At 33.2% G+C, this 21,484-nt stretch overlaps 1 protein-coding gene across 1 annotated transcript in view; it reads right to left on the bottom strand.

The window, feature by feature from the left end:
- Nucleotides 1-219: 219 nt before the first annotated feature.
- Nucleotides 220-21,484, bottom strand: part of LOC145300245 (cytochrome P450 3A4-like) — a 61,268-nt gene continuing 40,003 nt past the window's right edge. Inside the window, exons 9-14 of the mRNA XM_080144468.1 lie at nt 18,881-19,001; nt 14,625-14,782; nt 9,710-9,798; nt 6,767-6,904; nt 4,889-5,051; nt 220-652 (exon numbers count right to left, since the gene is read on the bottom strand). Of these exons, the coding sequence (XP_080000594.1) occupies nt 578-652; nt 4,889-5,051; nt 6,767-6,904; nt 9,710-9,798; nt 14,625-14,782; nt 18,881-19,001 (744 nt within the window). The 3' untranslated portion in view covers nt 220-577. The remainder of the gene's footprint in view (nt 653-4,888; nt 5,052-6,766; nt 6,905-9,709; nt 9,799-14,624; nt 14,783-18,880; nt 19,002-21,484) is intronic.

The raw sequence follows: 21,484 nt of genomic DNA, 5'->3' as shown, positions 1-21,484 counted from the left end.
CAATAACACTTTGCTAGTAAGTAATGGCAAAAGTAAATATTTTATTTGTTAAAGAGAAGCAAACACTAGAATTTATTAAAAAAAGAAAAAAAAAATCACTCCATAATAGAACCATTAAAATGACGGAAGCAATGAAAGAAAAATATTAATCAGTATTGATGTTTGCTTTTCTCGATTCTGCAGCAAAATTAAACTAATAAGAAAAACAAACACAATTGATACGAAACAATGTTTTTATTGGTTAAAAATAAAATTGTTTAAAAATTAAAATTATTTTATTCGTTCTCTTACATTAAAATGAAAACAAGAAACATCTTATATAAAAAAAATTATGATTTAATGATGAAAAGTTTACAAAATGTTATAAACTTTATACACTATACAAGTTTAGAAATGGATAAAAAGAAGAAAATGGTGATTACTGCTTTTCTTGAAAATCTGCATTTAAAATATGACATAAGTTAAAAAGAACCACAATAAGAGTTCTTTTTATTGAAGTTTTATTTAACACGGACAAAAAACACATATTTTTGCATAATATGAAAATATTTTACATCTATCAAACCGATATTGTTTTTCAACGATGTTCAATTTTAATCCAAATTCCATTTTTTGCTTTTAGCAATCCTGTTTTGGAGAATTCGATCTTTTTCTGCAAAGACAAAAGAAGGTATTAAAGAGATTTTAGAACATCAAGTTATAAAGTTGGGTATGTGTAAGGTACCACTCAATAAGTTCCGGGCCTGACATATAGATGATGCCACTAATAAAGTATTAGTGTGATTTTATAAAAGACTAGCCTTCAAATGGTACATATTAAAATTTGAGCCCAATTGAACTATTAATTTAAAAATTAGTTATTTAAGTGTAACTATTGTTACAAATTTATAAAACAATGGAAAAATCTGATTTCACTGTGTTAAAACATTTTTCTGATTGAAAAAAATACTATTCAAGCAAAGTAATGCCTTGATAAGTATTATACATATTATTCCATTAGAAACAATTAAGAGGTGATACGCTGACTTTAAACATGATCCTACAGATGCTGAAATCTCAGGTGGCCTAAATTTGACTGTTCCACTCCCACCCCCAATTTTTTTTTTAATGTCCAATTTGTTTTAGTCAATTGTAACGTGAAGTGGCATTGGATAACAAAGGAGTTTGAGATATCAGAAGGCATTTATGTAGTCACCATTTTGCATGAAACTTTATGAATGAGAAAGCTGTGCTCAAAGTGGGTGTTCATAGTCAATTAAAAATAAGAACTCAGTAACGATTCAGAGTATTGTTTCAACACAACAAAAAGGTTTTGTTATCGTGCAAATGTTGGAAATAAGACATAGAAACAGTGAAATGAATAATATATTAAACAGAAAATACAGAAACGATGTTAATTGAATGGGAACTCCGCTCAACTGAAGGATTAAAGTTAAATTATGACCGCCTCCGAGTCTTGGGTTCAGACTGCTGAAAAGCAGAACCTAGTCACAGTGACATCAGAAATAGTCCATTTTTTTTTTTTTTTTTTTTTTTTTACACAGTGATCACCACTTATCAAGGCCCGGAAGCCACTCAGGGATAAGGGTTATTGCAAGTACATCACGTTAGTGAGGAGATTTTATGAAGTGATTAATTAGGGGGGCGGTTCATTAGGAATTTGTTAACATTAGACTTGAAGACATCCAAGTTGTAGTCCGGAGGGAAGCAGGCAGACGGAACAGAGTTCCACAGGCGTGCAGTTCTAAGAAAGAAGCTTTGCTCATGAAATCCGCGTTTTGATTTAGGCACAGATATAGAGTGGGGGAAATTTTTCACAGTGGATTCAGCTAGACGGGTGATTTTCGTGAAAGTTTGGCGAGGGGGGACCAGGGATTGGAGTTCAGACGAGCACCTGCCATGAAAATAACGATAAAACAAGGATAGGCTCACAACGTCTCTTCTGTGGGAGGGGGGTTGCAGAGTAGAGAAAAGGGCATCCCCCACTAAACCACGAAGTCTATTTTGTACTCTGTCAAGGCATGATAGGCTGTTTTTGGCAGCTCCTGCCCAGATATGGCAACAGTATTCCATCCTTGGCCGTACTTGGCTTTTATATAGATAGAGAATTGAATCAGTAGTGAGATATCTTCTGGAGCGGTAGAAGGATCCCACCATCTTTCCTGCGACCTTGGCAACAGACTTGATGTACGTGTTCCATTTCAGATCAGGAGTAAAGGTCAAACCCAGAAGCTTGTCAAAACACGTCAGAGTCTGTAGGGATGCCACCCCAACAATATCTGACAATGGATATGGATGAAACACGGATCCATTACTTCACTCCAGAGTCAAATTAGTAGTCATCTAAGTGGACAGTAGCAAGTGAAAGCTGTCCCAAAATACCAGAGATGCAAATATTAGCAGACAAGGATTTGGCCTTCATATACTAGGATGCACAAGGTATTTTGTTAATCAATTACCTAGAGAAAGGAAGAACCTTAAATAGCAAATATTGGTACATTTGAAGAAAGAAAAAAGTGATCTTTCACCCAGACAAGGCATCATATCACAAGTTGATTGCAAAACTATATGAATTGCACTTCAAATAGCTTCTGCGCCCACTATTCTCCAGATATGCTCCCAGCAACTTTTGGCTGTTTGCCGACCTCAAAAGAATATTCTAGGGAACAAGATTTGATTCCAATGAAAAAATCATAAGAAACTGAGGGGTATTTTGAGGCCAACGACCAATCAGGTAAACATACATATTAACTTATTCAAGCATGACCAATGTAAATAGAAGGCCCTTCCATTAAAGTCACGTAATCTGCTGACGTTGCAGAATAAAATACTATGGCTATGGTTAGGTAATAGACGATTATTACAAGGATAGTTATTTTTTGCTTCAATTCTCACAGAAATTGCCGAGGGATTTATGAAACTGATCCAAAAATTATTGTATTTTCTTTTCTAAAAGATAAAGTATTATTTTACATTTGGACAGGTGCAATTAAAAGGGGGTATGTTTTGCTACAGAAAATACTGTAGTAAAGTTTTATTTTTTTTAAACTATTTAATCATTAATTTTAAAATGCACCCATTTTAAATTAATCCTCGTTAATAGTCATCTATGACCTAATTGTGGCAATTGTACTTTATTTTACGACATCAGATGTGGCTTTAATAGAAGGGCCTTTTATTTATGTTGACCATGATTGACTAAGTTAATATATGTGTTTGCCACCAATCATTTTACAAAAAATAAAAACGATATTGAATAATTAGAAAAGCATTGGAATCAATGTATCACCCTAGAAGGAGACTATGCTAATGAATAAAGTTGAGTTTTGTTTAATGTTATACCCGAGACTTATTGAGTGATGCATTATATAGCCAAATATTATGAATATATAAATACAATTACTAAGCGTAAAGGGGAGTAATGTGGGCTATATTTGTTTAAATTTAGTTTTATGAAAAGAGAACATTGTACAACATTTCAATCATATTTCCATTTCATTTGCCTCTGAAAACCAAAAGGCTAAAGAATGAGAAAAAGGCTTTTTATAAATTATCCAAAATGTTTGTTTTTTACTTTACAATAAAATCCATAAATTTTCATATATCTTTAATTTTGATGAAAGTTTAACCATTAAGATATTTCCAAAATTTCAGTTTCTTTGGAGTATATTCTAAAGAGTTGTTAGGACATCGTATGGGCACACCATCCTCTTTATAATTTCAAATATTATGTTTCAAAGTACATATTTTTATTTTAAAAGGACAAAACTGTTCAATGAATTAATTTTATTAACTAACAGGACCCGTTAACCGGCGTTACCCGGTGGAAGCATGACCCCTCTTTGTATAAAAATTAAATTATGGTTGTTGTTGTTGGTGGCCAACACCCAACTTTCTCATGTTAAGAACGGCTTTTGGAATAGACATACCCAACCTCCTCACATTAAGAACAGCTTTCGGAATAAACAAGTCAAACAAAGATAAACACAAAAACATAGCATCCTGTAAGGGTCGATAAGCCATTCTAAAATCAAAAAATAAATAAAGGTACCTGTGAATATTGGATGGGGGGGGGTAGTGGTGTGTAAGTATTTTGTGCATAGGCAATAGTAAGGTTACCAGTATTTATTTTTATGATTATGAGTAGTTAACATGTTTGAATTTGGTTTATTTTTTACCATGATTGGATACTGTAGAGAGGCTCATGCAGATTGGCTCCTGTTTGTAAATTTATGGAGCATTCGTTTATGTAATGAAAGTGTGGATTCAGGAATATGTGAATTGTTAGGTCTCTACCAATTAGAATAGGCGGATTTTGAGAAAAAAGAATTTATTAATCATGAAATGTAAAGATTATGTTATGTGTATGTATCTAATAACCAGTTATCATGATATCATAACAGTATCATTAGAAAATGAATAATTGGTTCCGGTGTCAACTGGTGGCAGTGGGAAGACTAAATATTTATAGAAAAAATAGGGACTCCTTCCTCTATAGACGTTGCGATTGTGATAGTGTTTCTCCTAGGATGCAATGTAGTATTTTATTATAACGATTTAATGTCTAAAATTGTGTTCGGAAATGACATAAGATAGTGACTAATAGTCTAGACGTATTGAATTTGTATGTGACATCTGTTGTTGCAAACCTACGATACTTTGGTCTAGAGGGGAATTTCTGCAGTCAAAATAAAATTTGTTCATACACAGTAAATTTCCTCCACTTTGGAATATATCAACACCATGAGAATTATCTTTTTGCTGTTTTTCTCAAAATTATCAAAATACAAATTTTTTTCTATTTTTCGATAAAATCGACCAGTTTTATTAATTGCTGTCTGAAGTTTTAGCTAGTTTTACCTAAAAATGATCAATGAAGATTACTTACTTCAGTTTTTTCACATGGAACAAGACGAAATTTCCTCAACATTTGTACAACTGCCATCTTGAATTCTAGTTCAGCCAATCGCATTCCAGCACAAACTCTTGGTCCGCCCCCAAAAGGAAGATATGTAAATGGTGTTTGTTTTGCTTTGTTTTCTTTACTGAAGCTGAAATGACAAAATGGTGGACAATTCAAAATAACATTCAAACATTTTGCATAAACGTGGAATTTTCGTTTACTTGCAATTCAAAGTTCATATCAGTGAAAGAATCCAATACACATAAAAAGTTAAAAGGTTGGTCCCGAAATAGTGTGTATTCTCTTCTGATGACCTGACATTATATGGAAACAAAAGTATAATACTCCACAATTAAAAACAATCTACAAACTAATTTATGGGCGAAATAACTGCTAGAAGAAAGTGACAAAACGATCCATATTGTTATTCTGAATACCGGACAGTAACTGGATGCCAAAAGATATATTTCACATATAAAAACAGTTGAAAAACAATTATTTTCAAGTCTTTAATAAAATTCACTAAACAGACGAATTGTTGAGCATTTTATCTCTTCCTTGCCATTTTGAAGTCATATTATCGGATTTTTTGCCATATATATATATATAATTATAAATAATCATTTTTTATATTTTATAATAATTTTCTATTTATATACATATTTTCATAGGATATTTCTTATAATTCTTTGTCTGAATTTGATGGATCACTAAATATTGTAATTTATTCAATTTTATTTTCATTATCAATTTTTCCTATTTCTTTAATTGCTATATCTAGTATATTGAGTTTTTGATTATCTTGATAGGTTCAAATTAAAATTTTTAAACATATATATAAGTTATGAAAATATATATGGCAATTAAGCTACACAGAATATTCCGAGTTTCATTCTAGTGAGTTTGCTAGGCTTTATATATATATATATATATATCTCAAACTATCCATTCACGTGAAATCACCTTTTTTTCTTCACCCTATTCCCTCTGCTTCACTATTTGTTACCAAGTAAGATCTATGACTTACTTGTAGTTTCATTAAATATTTTTGCAAGCAAACTCCGATCTCGTATTTTGCTTAATCCTACCTTCTGATGAGAAGGAAAGTATTTCTTCGAAACTCTGTGGATTAAGGACTACTCACTTATTTTGTGCTTACTTTTTTTTAAATAAATGTTTTTAACTCTTTTTCAAAGTATTTTTACATGTTTTATTAACTACTTGTTCATTATATATATATATATATATATATATATATATATATATATATATATATATATTGTTGAAGTTTTAATTAAAATTATCTTATCACTTTTACTTCATTGTAAAGGGATTTTTCACAGATTTCGATGATTTCTAACATAAAATTAAATCTTTAAATATAATCAATGAAAACCATATTTATATTAAAACATCTTTAACTATTCACTTTGTATTAAGTCAATAACAAATTAAAAAAAAACTGACAAGATTTATTATAATTGTAAATGTTAGCGAATATGCAAATCACAAAAAGCTATAAATATACAATAAATATTTTGTCAGCAATATTAGTAAAACAAAATCCTATCTTATTCAATGAAAGACAAATCTGATGGCAAGCAAATAAAGTGTGATCAAAACAAATTTATTTCAAATCTCCATATTTTTTTTTAGATTAAAATTTAGACAACCTAATGAAAAATATACGCATTTGCAACAAATGCTAAATATTTAAATCTGAATTTTAATTCATTATCCCTCTCTCACCGTCTCCAATGTATGCTATATCAATCCAAGTCTAAATTTAACAGCAGTTTCAGTTCATTTCCTGAAAAAGAGCTAAAAAAAAGAAACTTCGACTTTCAACTGTTTGATACTCACTTTTCAGGATTAAACTTTTCTGGTTCCGACCAATATCGGGAATCATAATGTAAACCTATAACTGGAATAATGATTGCCATATCTTTCGGAATTCGAACATCTTTTATCGTGCAATCTTCTTTGCATTCTCTTGTCAACCTGACAAAAAAAATAAAACTTTATATATTATCATGATTTGATCTCATTTTCTATCAGTAAGAACAAAACTATATACGGTAGAACCCCGAGAGACGGCATTAAAAATTAGTAACAAAATACAGTACAGTATATAATACACATGTATATAATCAAATAACATCATAAACAACACCGTAAGGCAGGAAAATACCATAACCAGGGCCAAAAAAGAAACAAAAAAACAAAAAAAAAAAACAGAAACATTGCATTCCTCATTGTAACATGAAAAAATCGTATCCTATGGCCACCGTATCACCGGATTCTACTGTATTTATAAAAGTAGGAACATGTGTGTGGGTGAGGACACTTCTCGACCTATATACTCAACGAATTTTTGATCTACATACTTGAAATTTGGTATATACGGTATTCAGACATGTGGAAAAAATTTTTTAATCGGTTTTCATCTGGAAAAACGGCTGCTAAGAGTTCAAAATTGAAAAATAGCTATATGGGGGGGAGGGGGTCATAGGATTTTTATCTGTTTGCCGTTTCACGAATGTGCATGCATGAATCGTTCACATTACATGTTAATAAGTAGGTTTGAAAACACTTTAAAGATAGTGTCGAGCTGACCTAATTGTCATCGTATTTGACTCACTGTCTTTAAGTTTTGGTTTCGATCTCAGCTCATGTATTTATCTTTTACTTACAAGTGAACTGTTTAGCAAAAACAATACTCACATGCACAGGTCTCAGTTTCTTCTTTTTTTTTTAAATTTAACGTTACGTTTAATACCTACGGTATTTCTGTTTTTAATAAATAAGAATTTTGTATTAATTCAAATATAATATTTATGCATATTTTACGATCGGGCACCGTCAGGCGGCCTACTAGTTAAAAAAAATATGATTTTTCAGAATTTGTGTAGACGAAAATTGATCATCTAGGTTGTTATAGTCACACGTTTACCTGAACAGAGTTTCTAACCCTAACCCTTTATTTTATTCATGTGGTAGATTGCTCTCATTCCGTGTAGAAATGTTGAATTGTTATTCTTACTTATTGGCCTTCTTATGTTATCCTTATCGGCCTTCAACCTCCAGAGGACTGCATTTAAAACAAATGTTGGATATTGGCAGGCGACCCCAGCAAGAGAAACAGTCGATGGGTTGTACACACACACACACACACACACACACAGATAAATTCCATGCAAGGAATGCGGGAATTTCTACCGTTGTTTATTGGAATGCATAATTTGACTCAGAAAAATGTGAGAGGATATCGGTCAAAGGATTGAAACAATAGACAATGGGAAATATTAAACATTCCAATGGGAAAAGAATGTTTATACAAATCATCATAAAGAGAGAGAGCGAAGCAGTCAACCATAGAAAGAGCAAGCCTGACACATTTCTTCACCACCAACATTCACACCCACCTCATGCGCCTTCAGAGATATGAAAACACAAGTAATAACTTTAAACCCAAAGTTGATTATCGGTATGAAATAAAAACAATAAATTTTCTGATAGATCAACTGTATTGTGCTTTACTCGCTATCAGTGTGTATTTATCGTGGACCAGCAACAAAAATAGATGTTAACATTTATATAGACTGGAAAGCGCATTTTGAACAAGCAGCCACAGCGAATACATAAATTGTTAATCAACGTTATGCCCAGTTATAGGTTTCTGAATTAGATGCAGAGATTTCCACTACAGAAAAAAAAACTTGATTATTAATACTTTTCGAAGTGTTGCCATAGGCAAGTGAGTCACCTGCCTAAATGTAAACAAATGACCTTAGATAATGATAGTGATGAAGATTGGGAAAAGTGTTCATCGATAACTTCCAATCATAAATAACAAATTACGAGCAAAAGATTATTTTGATGAAAATTAATAACGTATTCTTATTAAAATTATTCAAACTATTTTTGTCATCTTGGTTGTTACATTCACAAACATTTTGGCTGAGATTATGTTCGTCTTAGTTATTATCTCCTGTGATAAAAACTAGTTGGGGTTCCCGGCATTGCCCGGGTGTGTGTAGATGGTGTAATAAGGAACCCCAGAAAAAAAAGAAGAAGTGGTAGAGGGTGGGTGTAAAAAGATAAAAGCAACAGTAGGCAGCCTGAGTGGAAAGAGGTGTTGTTATAAAAAAAAAGAAAAAAAAAGTGGCCTCGAACAGGAGAAAAAAAAACATGACGTCTTAGCTGATGTCTCCATCACGCAACTGGACATCCCGAGCATTGAAATTAAGCATAATCAATTCAACTGAGAGGATGACTGCAAAAATTTCGACACAAAAATCAGCGCCTCTTTGTACAAAACTGCCCAGTTGAGGGTGGAAGAATGAATATTTTTGGCCAATTTTTCAATATTTGTCGTCTGAAGGATCGAGCTTGAAAACGATACCAATCTCGCAAGGATCCGTTGTGTGTGTGAAAAGTTTTTGCGACACACACATTTTGCCTTTTATATATTAGATTTAACCTTTAACCTCAAAATGACTATCATTTAAAACTGATTGTTAATCCATTTTGTAATGGTTATGCATTGGGCCTATGTACAGGTTCCCAAGATTAACTAAACTGTTTTAAGTTTGAAAAAATGAAACTGGAGAAGGTCGCAGGCTACACCACCCAAAATGAGAATAGTAATTCCACTAATTTAAATCTGAAGATAGAATTGATTTGAATATTTGGAAATATTGCTCTGATAATAATTAAAATGCACATTTTTCATATTTTTTATTAAATGGTGTGAATCTCTACAGATTAAATATGAAAAAAAAAAAAAAATTTAACAGAACTTACAAAATACCAATTGGATACAATCTCAACGTCTCATCCATGCACATATCAAGATAGGTCAGCTTTTGAACGTTGTCATAATTCGGAGATTCCTATAAAAACAAGAATGTTAATCAAATCATAAATTACATTCGATTTGCATTAAAATATTTAAAGTTTATTTGGTTCAAAGTAATTTTGGATGACCTCGTCAGCATAAAACAATTGCTTCATGAGATCACATCATATATAAATGTTGGTCCCACAATTATCTGAATAATTTCCTTTGGATTATACTGACCAATCTTAGAAGAATTTGCTTGCCTGTCCAGAATTCAAAAATATATCATTTCACCCACCTGAAGAATTGAAGAATGCTGAATGAAGCTCTTTCTCTTTTCTGGCTTCTCTTTGCAAGCAGTCAAACATACTTCAAAAGACCACCGTATTTGCATGGCTTTCACAAATGTGTCCGTCATGCACCATCTGATAGCAGTCAGCCTAGACTCCCAGAATAGCCCAAATTAAATACAAGTAATATTCACTTATACCATTGTCCATGTATATTCTCTGTTCTCTAACCCAGGAAACATGTCTTTATCAATTATAATGAGACAGTAATGTATTTTCTCTATAGTAATTACATTTGTTATTGTTTCCTTTGTGTATTATATGTACAATCTTGCATGTTTCTTATCCCCTTTTTACATTTTTCTTAATAATTTGTTTATGTTTTCATGTCATACCATTATTTGAACCTAATATTTGACAAGTATATTTATCAGAGAGAATACAGACAGAGCTCAGGAGTACACTTGTATATGTTCATTTTCTCATTTCAGTTTGTAAACAGAAAGCAGACAAACATCAAACATACATTGTCACCGAACTAATTTGTTGATTTATCCCCCCCCCTTTATCAGGTAAGGTCACTGCACCTCAAAGTACACTGACCTTATGAATATCGACTATTCAATCTTACACCTATGTAAAGGAGCCCTATGCATCCAGTCACATGATCGATATCCACAGTCTCCTAATTTGGGAACATATAGTTTCACACCAGCCGAATGACATGGATGAAGAAGAAAAAGATGAAGATAAAAAGAAAAAGATTAAAACAGATGATGAAAAAGATGAAAAAATAAAAAACGATGAAAAAAAGATAAAAATGAAAAAGATGAAGAGAAAAACGATAAAAAAGAAAAACGATAAGAGGAAAGATGGAGAGATAAAAGAAAATGAAAAAAGATTTAAAAAATGAAAAGATAAGAGATAAAAACTGATGAAAAAAGATGGAAAAGATAAAAAACGAAGCTAAAAAAGATAAAAGATGGAGAAAAAAAAAGATTAAAAAAGATGAAAAAATGGAGAAAAAAGATTACACAAAAATATCGAAAAGAAAACAATTTCAAGTGAATCAAAAATTTATATGAATAATATTAATATTCTGTTTCTGAATTTTTGAGATGAGGATTGAATATTCATGTCATTAGGATTCTTTGGACTACTGTTCTCATCTTCAGTGTTATTTTCACAACGTTTCAGTTCAGTTTCTGACCTTCTTCAAGTGCATCTTATCAAACTCTGGAATCTTTCTGTTGAGCTAGGGAATCTGCAGAGTCTGTGGTGCAGTGGATAGAGTATTTGGTAAAATTGGTTAAGTTACATCTTTCTAGAGGTTAAAGGTTCAATCATCACTGCAGGTGACACTCAAAATACAATTTATAATTGCTTAAGATTGTTACTCAGTTCTGGCTGACAAACGAAAGCATGCTGCCCCCATGAATTAAATTAAGGGCTCTATTTAAAAATGTTGTGCAGATTCCTGAGTTCAACAGAAAGATTCCCTGAATTTGACAAAATTTTTTTTTTTTTTTTAAATTATATTTTCACCCCAAACAAGGCACATTGCCACTTTGGTGTAGGGGGCTACTATCAGGAGCAGCAACCACTGGAGCACTATGTTGGGATTTGGGTAGCAAGATGTCGGTTCACGTTACACTTGAACTTCTGCATGTAAGTACAGTTAGGGAAGCAGGAACCTGGAATGGAATTCCAGAGTCTAGCGGTTCTGGGGAAGAAACTACTAGCGTAGAAAGATCTTTTACATCTAGGGATCTCTACTGTGTGGGAGTGGGATTTAGCTGCCTGTCGGGTTTGTCGAGGGTGTCTACGTCGTGGGGGCACAAGTGTCTGCAGTTCGTCAGAGCATTCACCATTAAAATACTTGTAGAACAGGCAGAGGGATGCAACGTTTCGTCGGTGGGACAGAGGCTGAAGCTTAGATGCCAGTTCAGGGCCTATCAGATTGGCGACTCTCTTTTGAACCTTGTCTAGGAGCGAGAGACCAGTAGTAGATGCACAAGCCCAAATGTGACAACAATACTCCATACATGGGCGAATGGTGACCTTATAGAGGTATAGGATACTTTCAGGTGTCAGTAGTTTTCTAGCATGGTAGAGAGAACCTACCTTTTTCACAGCGGCCCTTGCAATGTTTTCAATATAATTGTTCGAACTCATGTTTCCTGTGAACGTTAGGCCAAGGAGTTTGAAAGATGTACTCTCAGACAGGGAGTCATTGGCCATTGCTATTGGTGGCAGAGAAGGTTTCTTGTAATTATTGAAGGAAACCAGTTTTGTCTTGGCAGCATTGAATGTGACCATCCATTTATGTCCCCATTCCACTACTGATTGGAGGTCATCCTCTAGTGTGTCTGCCATTTCTTTAGATATGTGTTCATTTGTTTTCCTGTCATGCCTGTTATAGAGTGTAGTGTCATCAGCATATATACCCATCTCAGAGGCAGTTTTGTCGGGGAGGTCATTAATAAATATTAGGAACAATAGAGGTCCGAAGATAGACCCCTGAGGCACTCCCGCATTTATATCACACTGTTTAGATGTACGACCATTGAGGACAACCTGGATTTTTCTCTTACCTAAGAAGGATTTAATTATGTTAAGTATTCTACCAGTGATACTGTATGATTTAATTTCCCTGAGGAGACCCTTGTGCCATACCCTGTCAAAAGCCTTAGATATATCTAGAGCTACCACTCTGCCCTCCCCTGCTTTGTCCAGTGAATGGTATATACGTTCAGAGATTACAGTGAGGATGTCAGCTGTGGAACGGGCTCGTCTAAATCCATATTGTTTGTTAGTCAGAAGTTTAGCATCTGTAAGGTGCCGGCCTAGAGCATGGTTAATTATGGTCTCAAATATTTTGGCGAAAAGTGGGAGGAGGCTAATGGGGCGATAATTTGATGGGTCAGTTCTTTCGCCAGAATTCTTGAATACTGGTACCACAGAAGCAGTTTTCCAACAGCTCGGAAAGCATGATTCATTAAGGCATTTGTTGTAGAGTTTGGCGAGAACTGGAGCTACTTCGGCTGAGCACTTTTTTAAATAGTACAGCTGGGATGAGATCAGGTCCACATGCTTTTGAAGTGTCAAGATTTTTTATGATAGCGTGTACCTGAGCAGGGGTGATTTTTAGATCGTCTAGCGTGGCGTCTGTCCGCAAAGGAAAGTCAGGCAGGGAGTGGTTGGAAGGGTCCAGTGTGGAGTTCGAGACAAACTGGCTGGCAAGCATATTAGCCTTGTCAGTTGCTGAGCAAACAACCTCGTGATTGTTGGTCACAATATATGTGAAGAAGGTCGGAAGTTACATCGACCGAAACGTGAACATAACAGAACGAGAACAGTAATCAGAAGAACCCAAATAATAAAAATTAATATTTTGGTTCTTTACAACTACGAACGAAAAGCTGGATGTGATATATTGGGATGATTTCTGAAGTTATCAACTCATTCCACCAATAAAGATCCCATTGACAGTTTTACCCAATAAACTAAAATGATATCCCAACATCAGTCTAAAGAAAGATTGTGTAGTGATAACCTTGTATTCAAGGATTCAATCCATCCTCAGGCTACTATTTACTGTACTTTAACTCTTATTTTACTGAGAGAATTTGCATACATTTTAACTATTTTCGATTACTCTCTCAATTGCTATAAGTTGAAACTCCTCTTTCTTTCATAAACTGAAGAATTTATTTATATGAATGTATTCTTTGCTCGTTGGCTATATATATTTTAAACCCTTATTAGATTTTCATCTTTTGTTTTCTATTTCTTTCCCGTATTTATGGAGTTTGGTTTGCATTATGGTATATCAACGCTTTCTGAGTTATTTAATGCTAAATCCAGTAATTTTGGAAAATGTTTTTATGCTTCAAGTTCTTTATGTCTTTAAATATTTATTCATGGTGTTTGGTTTGCTTTTTATTTGTACAGGAAAATTGATGCTTTTGTTTTGTTTTTTTGTTTTTTTACTTTGTAGGCTTGCGTTTTTCACAGGAAAGACAAAAAAAATCAACAACATTAATGTTTGGTGCATTTTAGGTGAGGAAGCCAGTATCTTTAGACAGCCTGATCTGGTAGCACCAGATTACGTGAATGTATTCTTTGCTTGTCAATATTCCTATAAGAATTTGATCTTTTGTTTCTATTTCTTTCGTATATACTTGGATTTAGATTTTCGACTTGGTTGTCTTATATGATTTTACACTCGTGTGGTGATTGTCTTTCTTTTACTTTCAATGGGGTTTTGAATTGTAGAAACTCTTCGTTGGTGTTCGTTTTTTAGTATTTAAATCTTTTTTATTATCATTTAACAAAAACCTTCATAAACCCAACCAACGTTGATGAGTAACAATATGAACACAAATATTTATGTAAATTAAAGTTTCTTGTCCTTTTTTTCGTCTTTCTCAAAATTCTTGTTTATTAACTGACGATAATGCAACACTCAGAACGGTGATCACCTGTACAGGAAAGATAGATAATCACGTGATCACTAAAAACATAAAAGCTACGATATAAAATATTTATTGGCTTAAGTACAGATTTAATAAGAAAAAGATTTTACCTGTCCAAGCTGTTCTTCTATTTCTTGGCAAAGTTTGTCCTGGACATCAGGGTTCGTTGCTATAGAATGAACAAAAAAGGACAGTGTGGAGGCTGTGGTTTCAAAACCAGCCAAAAAGAACACCATGCATTGAGCGATGATCTCCACATCAGTTAGACCTACAAAAGACAAAAGAAATTATCAACCCTTTTGGAGTAAAATTTTTCATTATATTGAACACGGAAAATCTACCTTTTATGACCCCCCCTTTCTATAAACAATAACAAAATAAACAACTTAAGAGACATAAGTAACATCCTACATCACCGATTGGATGAACAATTGTTACGTTGTGTCATAAAATGAGCGTTTGTTGTATATTGGTTGAAATTGGAATGGAGACGATATATTAAAACGTGTCTATTTATAAAAGATTGAGTGTTTGATTATCTTACCAGAGTTAATGACGCTGTGTGTGTGATCGTCTAGTGGTCTTTCTATTACATATGTTCATATGTTGTTAAGTGTGAATATGTATGTGACATGTCATTTGAACATACCTTCTGCCATTTTGTTGGTCCATCTGGAAATTCTCGTCTGGGAGGGAGACTTGATACCTGTTTTTGGGGACAAAGAATTATTTCACACCAAGACAAGAAATTGGTTCTATAGCTTATTTCACTTTCCCAGATGTCTTGCAGAAGGTGGAAAGTGAATTTGGCCTGTGTTGTTTTTTTCTTCTAGGTCTTATTTCTACCACGTCACAGCGTTCGTTCCCCACCCCCAGCGAAGGGGAGGAGACAACGGTGAAGCCCTCTGCTCTCGTCCAAGTCCCAAGCAAATCTCCTCGATTCAGCTAACCTGATCACATGACTCACACGCAATTCAATCAGCTGATCTTGACTTCCGGTCAACGTGTCTACATTATAATTCACAATCTCTCTCTCTCTCTCTCTCTCTCTCTCTCTCTCTCTCTCTCTCTCTCTCCATTCTCTAACACAATCACAAGTCATTTTGATATTTTTTCTTCACATTGACAGGTTTTTTTTATTTGTCTCCAAAAGAGTCTTTGACAAAATAAATTTTAAAATGGTTAATATATAATATATTATATGTCCTTGTAACACAATCTAATTTTCATACCGATAATCATAATAATGTTCTTTCATAACTTCTTTAAATGAACATCCAACTTTTAATAACAATAATAATAATAATAATAATAGTTGATCTTACAATGGACTATTAGCAAGGCCACCCCGGCGTCTTCCGAGAGGCTAATACATAACATTTGACAAAAAAAAATAAATAAATAAAATAAAACATGGTTAATATATAAGCATTGTAGCTTTTCTGATAAAGATTTTCATTTCATCCAGATATCTGTCTGCTGCTTTGTTTACAAAATCCTTATAGGGTTTTGGAGACAAAAATTGGATGAACAGTTTGACCCACATTATTTTGATATTTTTCTTTACACCGACAGGTTTTGTAATTTAAAAAAAAAAAAACAACAAAAAAGGAATAATAGGGTAGCAGTGGCGTGCTAACCTGGAACCCTGCATATGCAAGAATAATGCGATTTTGCAAATTTGGACGTTGTTGAGAGTCCACAGTAAGAGCATAATAGAATGGATTTTTTGCTCCACAAAAGTGTTTTGGTTTTCAGACACTGCCTCATTCGCACATGGTTTTATTGTTGGTTAGAGAGAGAAAAAAAACTTTTGCTGCTTATGTAAAAACAATGTTCTTTCAAATAAAAGAAATAAACATATGCAACAAAAAAATTATTCAAAAACCAATATCATGTTGCGCCTTTTGGCTATGATCACTGTGTAGTATCTGTGTTATGTTGTGGCGGGTAATGCCAAAGGTCTGAACGATTATTTTTTAATTTGTTAACTGGTATATAGAAAAATATAAGCAGGGAGAATGTTTTGAAAGAAAGAAATGTTTAGCTAAAATATTTATGCTAAAAATCTAACGGAGGGAATTTGAATTTAGATTTATAAACAATAAAATATTACAGAGATACTTATGTAATAAAATAGATTTAGGAATTCACCTGGTAACAAAGAAAGATAGAGATACAAGTAAGAAGAGAGAATGGGAGAGCTGTCCACGAAAAGAGGTTGACTTTGTCAGTCGTGGAAGCATTCGATTGAGCTACTAAGAGACGATGCAAGACATTACCGCTGGTTCTGCAGAGATTTTGCGAATCTCACTGCACTACTAACAGAGTTGCTGAAAAAGCATAAGAAGTTTCAATGGACATTCGAGTGTCAAGAAGCATTTGAGAGAATTAAGCGAATAGTAAACCAGTGTTAAAAGCTCCATCATTTGATAAACCCTTCAATGTAGCAGTAGATGCAAACAATAGTGAGATTGGAGCAGTGCTGTTACAAGTGGGAGAGGATAAGTAGCTACACCCAGTCAGCTTTTATTCAAAGAAACTCAACAAATTTCAGAAATCTTACTCCATGATAGAGAAGGAAGCATTAGTGATGAGTTTATCACATTTTGAAGTATACATGTCCTCAGTACACTGTCCGACTACTATTTACACAGATCATAACACATTAATTTATGTCAATAAGATGAAAATTAAAATCGAAGATTGCTTTCATGGAATCTTATACTGCAGGAATTTGATTTAGATATTAAGCATATAAGAGACAAAGATAACACGGGAGCTGACGCTTTATCACGAAGATACAAATCAGAATTAAAAAAAAAGAAAAAGAAAAATAGGTGCAGGAAATTTAGAAAGAACCTCCTTATCCTTTTCTTTTTTTTCCTTTATGGAGGAGAGTGTCACAAGAAAACAGGCCATAATGCAGAAGTGTCCACCTCCCTCCCCTTTAATTTATTTTGAATATCTATCCCACTCCACCCCATTGCTAGAGAGATATGCGGAAACCAAATATCCACATGTTTACCCATAAAAGGAAGCGAGTTAGATACCCCATCGCCATTCCCCCTCCCACTAAGTCATTCGGTAAGATATATGCCAAGGTCACGGCGAGAAATCATCCAGACACTCCATCTCCACCCCAAACAAAGCAGCAGGGGGGAAAGAAATAAAAAGAGAAGAAAAGAAAAACAAACTTTAGCAGGAATCGCGTGCTTTTACGTCCGGGACACAAAAAAAAGGAGTTGGTGGAGAAAATGACATCCAAAAAACGTTGTGGAGAAAATGACGTCCAAAAAACGAACGTCATCGGCGAATATGGTTCACATAACAAATCAGAAGCCCACTCAATATTAATCTCATGCCTGGAGCCAAAAGGGAATTTTACCAAGAACTATGAATACACCTTTTGTTCGGATATGTGGGAACGAAACGTCCTAATATCGGTGGTTGAGAAACAAGTGAAAAAGAAAATATAAGGGAAGAGAAGTAGATAAGTGAAATCTGAAAGACACTGAATCGCACGCCGGCGAAGGTGGATTGCCTCACACCTAAGTACTGTCCAATATCGTCTTACCCCCCCCCCCCCGATTTGGTTTTTGTTTTTTTATTTTTTTTTTATTTTGAATAATTTCTACTGCCTTACATGACTGAACCATTTTTCCACATGGAGAAAAAAAAAAGAAAGAAAAGATAAAAAGGGAAGGAAAGAAAAGAGGCCATGTTCATCTGAACAATTTTCTTTACCATTGCTCCCCCCTTTTGTTTTGACCCGTTGGACATTGTCTGCATGTTTTCTTTTACTATTATTTCCTTTCAATATGTTGTCTTGATTATTAAATTTTAACGTACAATAAATGACATGCATGTAATATATGACCGTGTTGTTCCGTTATTCATTGCCTGGTATTTCATCAACCATGAATCTCAAAAGAATATTCCACGACGGAATTACTGTCCAGAATCTGGGTAAGGTGCCACTTGGTTGTTATAATTTTGCGACCGGCACATACATCATTTTTTCTTTTATTTTACGATACGTTTCAGGGATAAATTTTGGGACTTTCAACCGGGACATATCGTCACATTATATAGACTAAACGTGCATGAACGCACGTATATACAACTCCACAATACGACAGTAATTAAGTCAATTTATATAGAAACAATTCATCACCATAACTGGCATGAAAATTTGTAACTAGTAACTTCTATCTTCACAAACTCTAAACAGGAATAACTTACATTGACATTCATAAATATATGGGCAAGCAAATGTAAATAAAAATATGGACATATTTTTGAATCCCAAGTCAAGTCATTTTGAAAATCAGTAATGTGTGGTCTTAACAAATTTGCATTTTACCTCTTTTAGTTCTCCAATCCGTTACATTTTCCAATTTGAGTTCTTGTTCAGTTTTCTTATCCAACTTTTCATGGCCTTCAAGTTGAGCATCCAGCATTAATTGCATCAGATCTTTACGTCCCTGCAATTTAAAGTGACAAATTAGAAATATAATGAATGACAAAAGTCTACATTCCAAATTTCATGATGCTGACATCTTACAATTTATTGCCTTAATTCAGTCGACACTTACAATTCTTGATAGTATTTGTTTCATAACACAAAATCAATCACTTATTATTATATCAATCAATGAATCTATTTTTCCCTTAACTAACAATCAATCCACCAAGAGGAAATAAAATGCATTTGCACATAATTAAAAAACCTGAAAATTGGAAGAGAAGCTGCAAATACCTTATAGTTTTCTTACATTACGCCATTTTGAATTTAGAAATAAAGTCACTAAAAACCTACATATACGTATTAACAAATTTCATTAATTTAGGTATATTCTGCCAAAAATGTTCTCTTTATTAATTAGTAAATCAATTATTTATAATTAATGTATCCATATTTACCTAAATAACACTAATGATTATAATCTATTACACATGTTTACATATACGATACTAAAAAAAATGTTCAATTTCCGGTTGTATTAAATTATTTATTAATCTGAATTAAAAACTATACATAATAAAGTTCTTATTATTGTTGCAACAGATCTTTACGTGCCTGTAATTTGAATAGACAAAAGTGCAACTAAAGATGGCAAACTCTTGTGGCAACATGTCCTCCATTTTTATCTCAATCGTATTTTTGTATAAAATAAAAAAGAAATCATGTATATTAATGAAATAAGAATCATTTAAAATTTGACAAAACATAAAAAACAAGCATTACTAGTATGCCACCCAGCGTTACCCGGTTTTAAAATGGTATTTTAATTTATGCATATTTCGTATTTAATATATTACAGCCAATTCTCTATTGATTATTATATTGTACCCAATGTATAGTAATGATTTCAAAAGTTTTAAAAAGAAATATGACTTGGGTGCCATCAGCTAGAATCCAAACCAAAACATTTAGCTATCAGACAAGTAATGTATTAGTTACGACATTGAATCTGACGATTCTTTATGGTAAAATCGTGTAGACGTCTTATCTAGATTTATATGTGATGCATATACATATATACACAATTACTTTTTAACACATATTTTTAGATGATGATTTTATCAAATGGTCCTTATACATAAATGGACAATACCTTTTCTCGTAATGATGAACACAGAAAACAGCAGTTATGAAAAACATGATGATCATTTATTTCTTCCACATGACCGGTCAATGGCTTTGCATCCAGGAATTCAAAGTTTCTTCTTTACATCTTCTAAAACCCTCTCACTTCCAGAAGGTGCCAAGGTTCGGTCTGAACCTCTCTGCATCCCTGGTCGAACTCTTATCTGACTCTCCGACTCTCTCTCTAACTCTAACTCTTTCCTATATTGAGAAATCACATGTATGTCTGGCCAACGTGACTATAATTCACGTGTCATCAACATGCGCAATTTGCACGTTTTTGAAACATTCTGATGACCAGGAAATTTCCCAATTTACTTTGTTGTTTTACAAAGGAATTTAACCTACTTATCTAATTCATAAAACCCATATTTTATTATGCACATTCTTTCTAACAATGTGCATAGTTTCCAGCAAAATTTGTATTTATTAAATATTTTATCAGAATTAACAATTTACTGGACATTCCATTTAAAACCTATTGTTCTTTAAAATTTATCTCCAGGGTTCGATTCCCGTTTTCTCTGATTTTATTTTCATTTACTAATTCTCTTTATTTTTACTTACATGAAAAAGGGACACGCCTTTTTCATGTAACACTGGTAGACCAACATAAAACCTACCTTAAAAAAATTTTTTTTAAAAAACTTGTTTCCGAGTGTGCTGAAAATGACTATTGCATTTAAATTTTACTGCAAGTAAGTATTTTTCCAGGTATTAAGTAAAAATATGTGCGATAGCACATACAACAATAGTCACCGCTTATAACAAAGAATTACATTGCTTAATACACGGAAAAATACTTATATGTGGAAATTTAAATGCGATATTCATTTTCAGTACACCCGAAAACAAGTATTTTAAGGGTTTTTTTATTCATGAGAGTAGATTGTTCTCATTATGTCAACAATGCTCATAAGCTTTAATTTTATGTTAATATATAAAACAAACCCGGTCGAGAGTGGAGAACTTAGAAAAAAAAATTTTTTACATCAATTGACAAGTCAACTGTTTGCTTCTTTTCTTCTTTTCTGCCCACTTTCAAATTTTGTTTGGACCTTTCAGTCATATTTTTTGTTTTGTGGGGACCGTGGTTTACTATCAATGTTGTTTTAGTGTTAAAGATGAATGTTCTAGTCTTACGTGTTGGTTATACATATAGAGATATTTTTCATACTCATTTTAACGTAGCAAATAGATATTTTGTTTTAGAGACGAGGTTAAAATAAACCATTTTGACTTGAACATATTTTATAAATTTTTGTTTCAACTGTTTAAGTGGTATTTCCAGTTTTATTTTTATGAATTACTAAAGTT

Source organism: Euprymna scolopes, chromosome 2 (assembly GCF_053919585.1).
Source record: "Euprymna scolopes isolate OS-2025 chromosome 2, ASM5391958v1, whole genome shotgun sequence".
NCBI classification, from domain to species: domain Eukaryota; kingdom Metazoa; phylum Mollusca; class Cephalopoda; order Sepiida; family Sepiolidae; genus Euprymna; species Euprymna scolopes.
The sequence above is the reverse complement of the archived record's forward strand: the minus strand, read 5'-3'. Positions and strand labels throughout refer to the sequence as shown.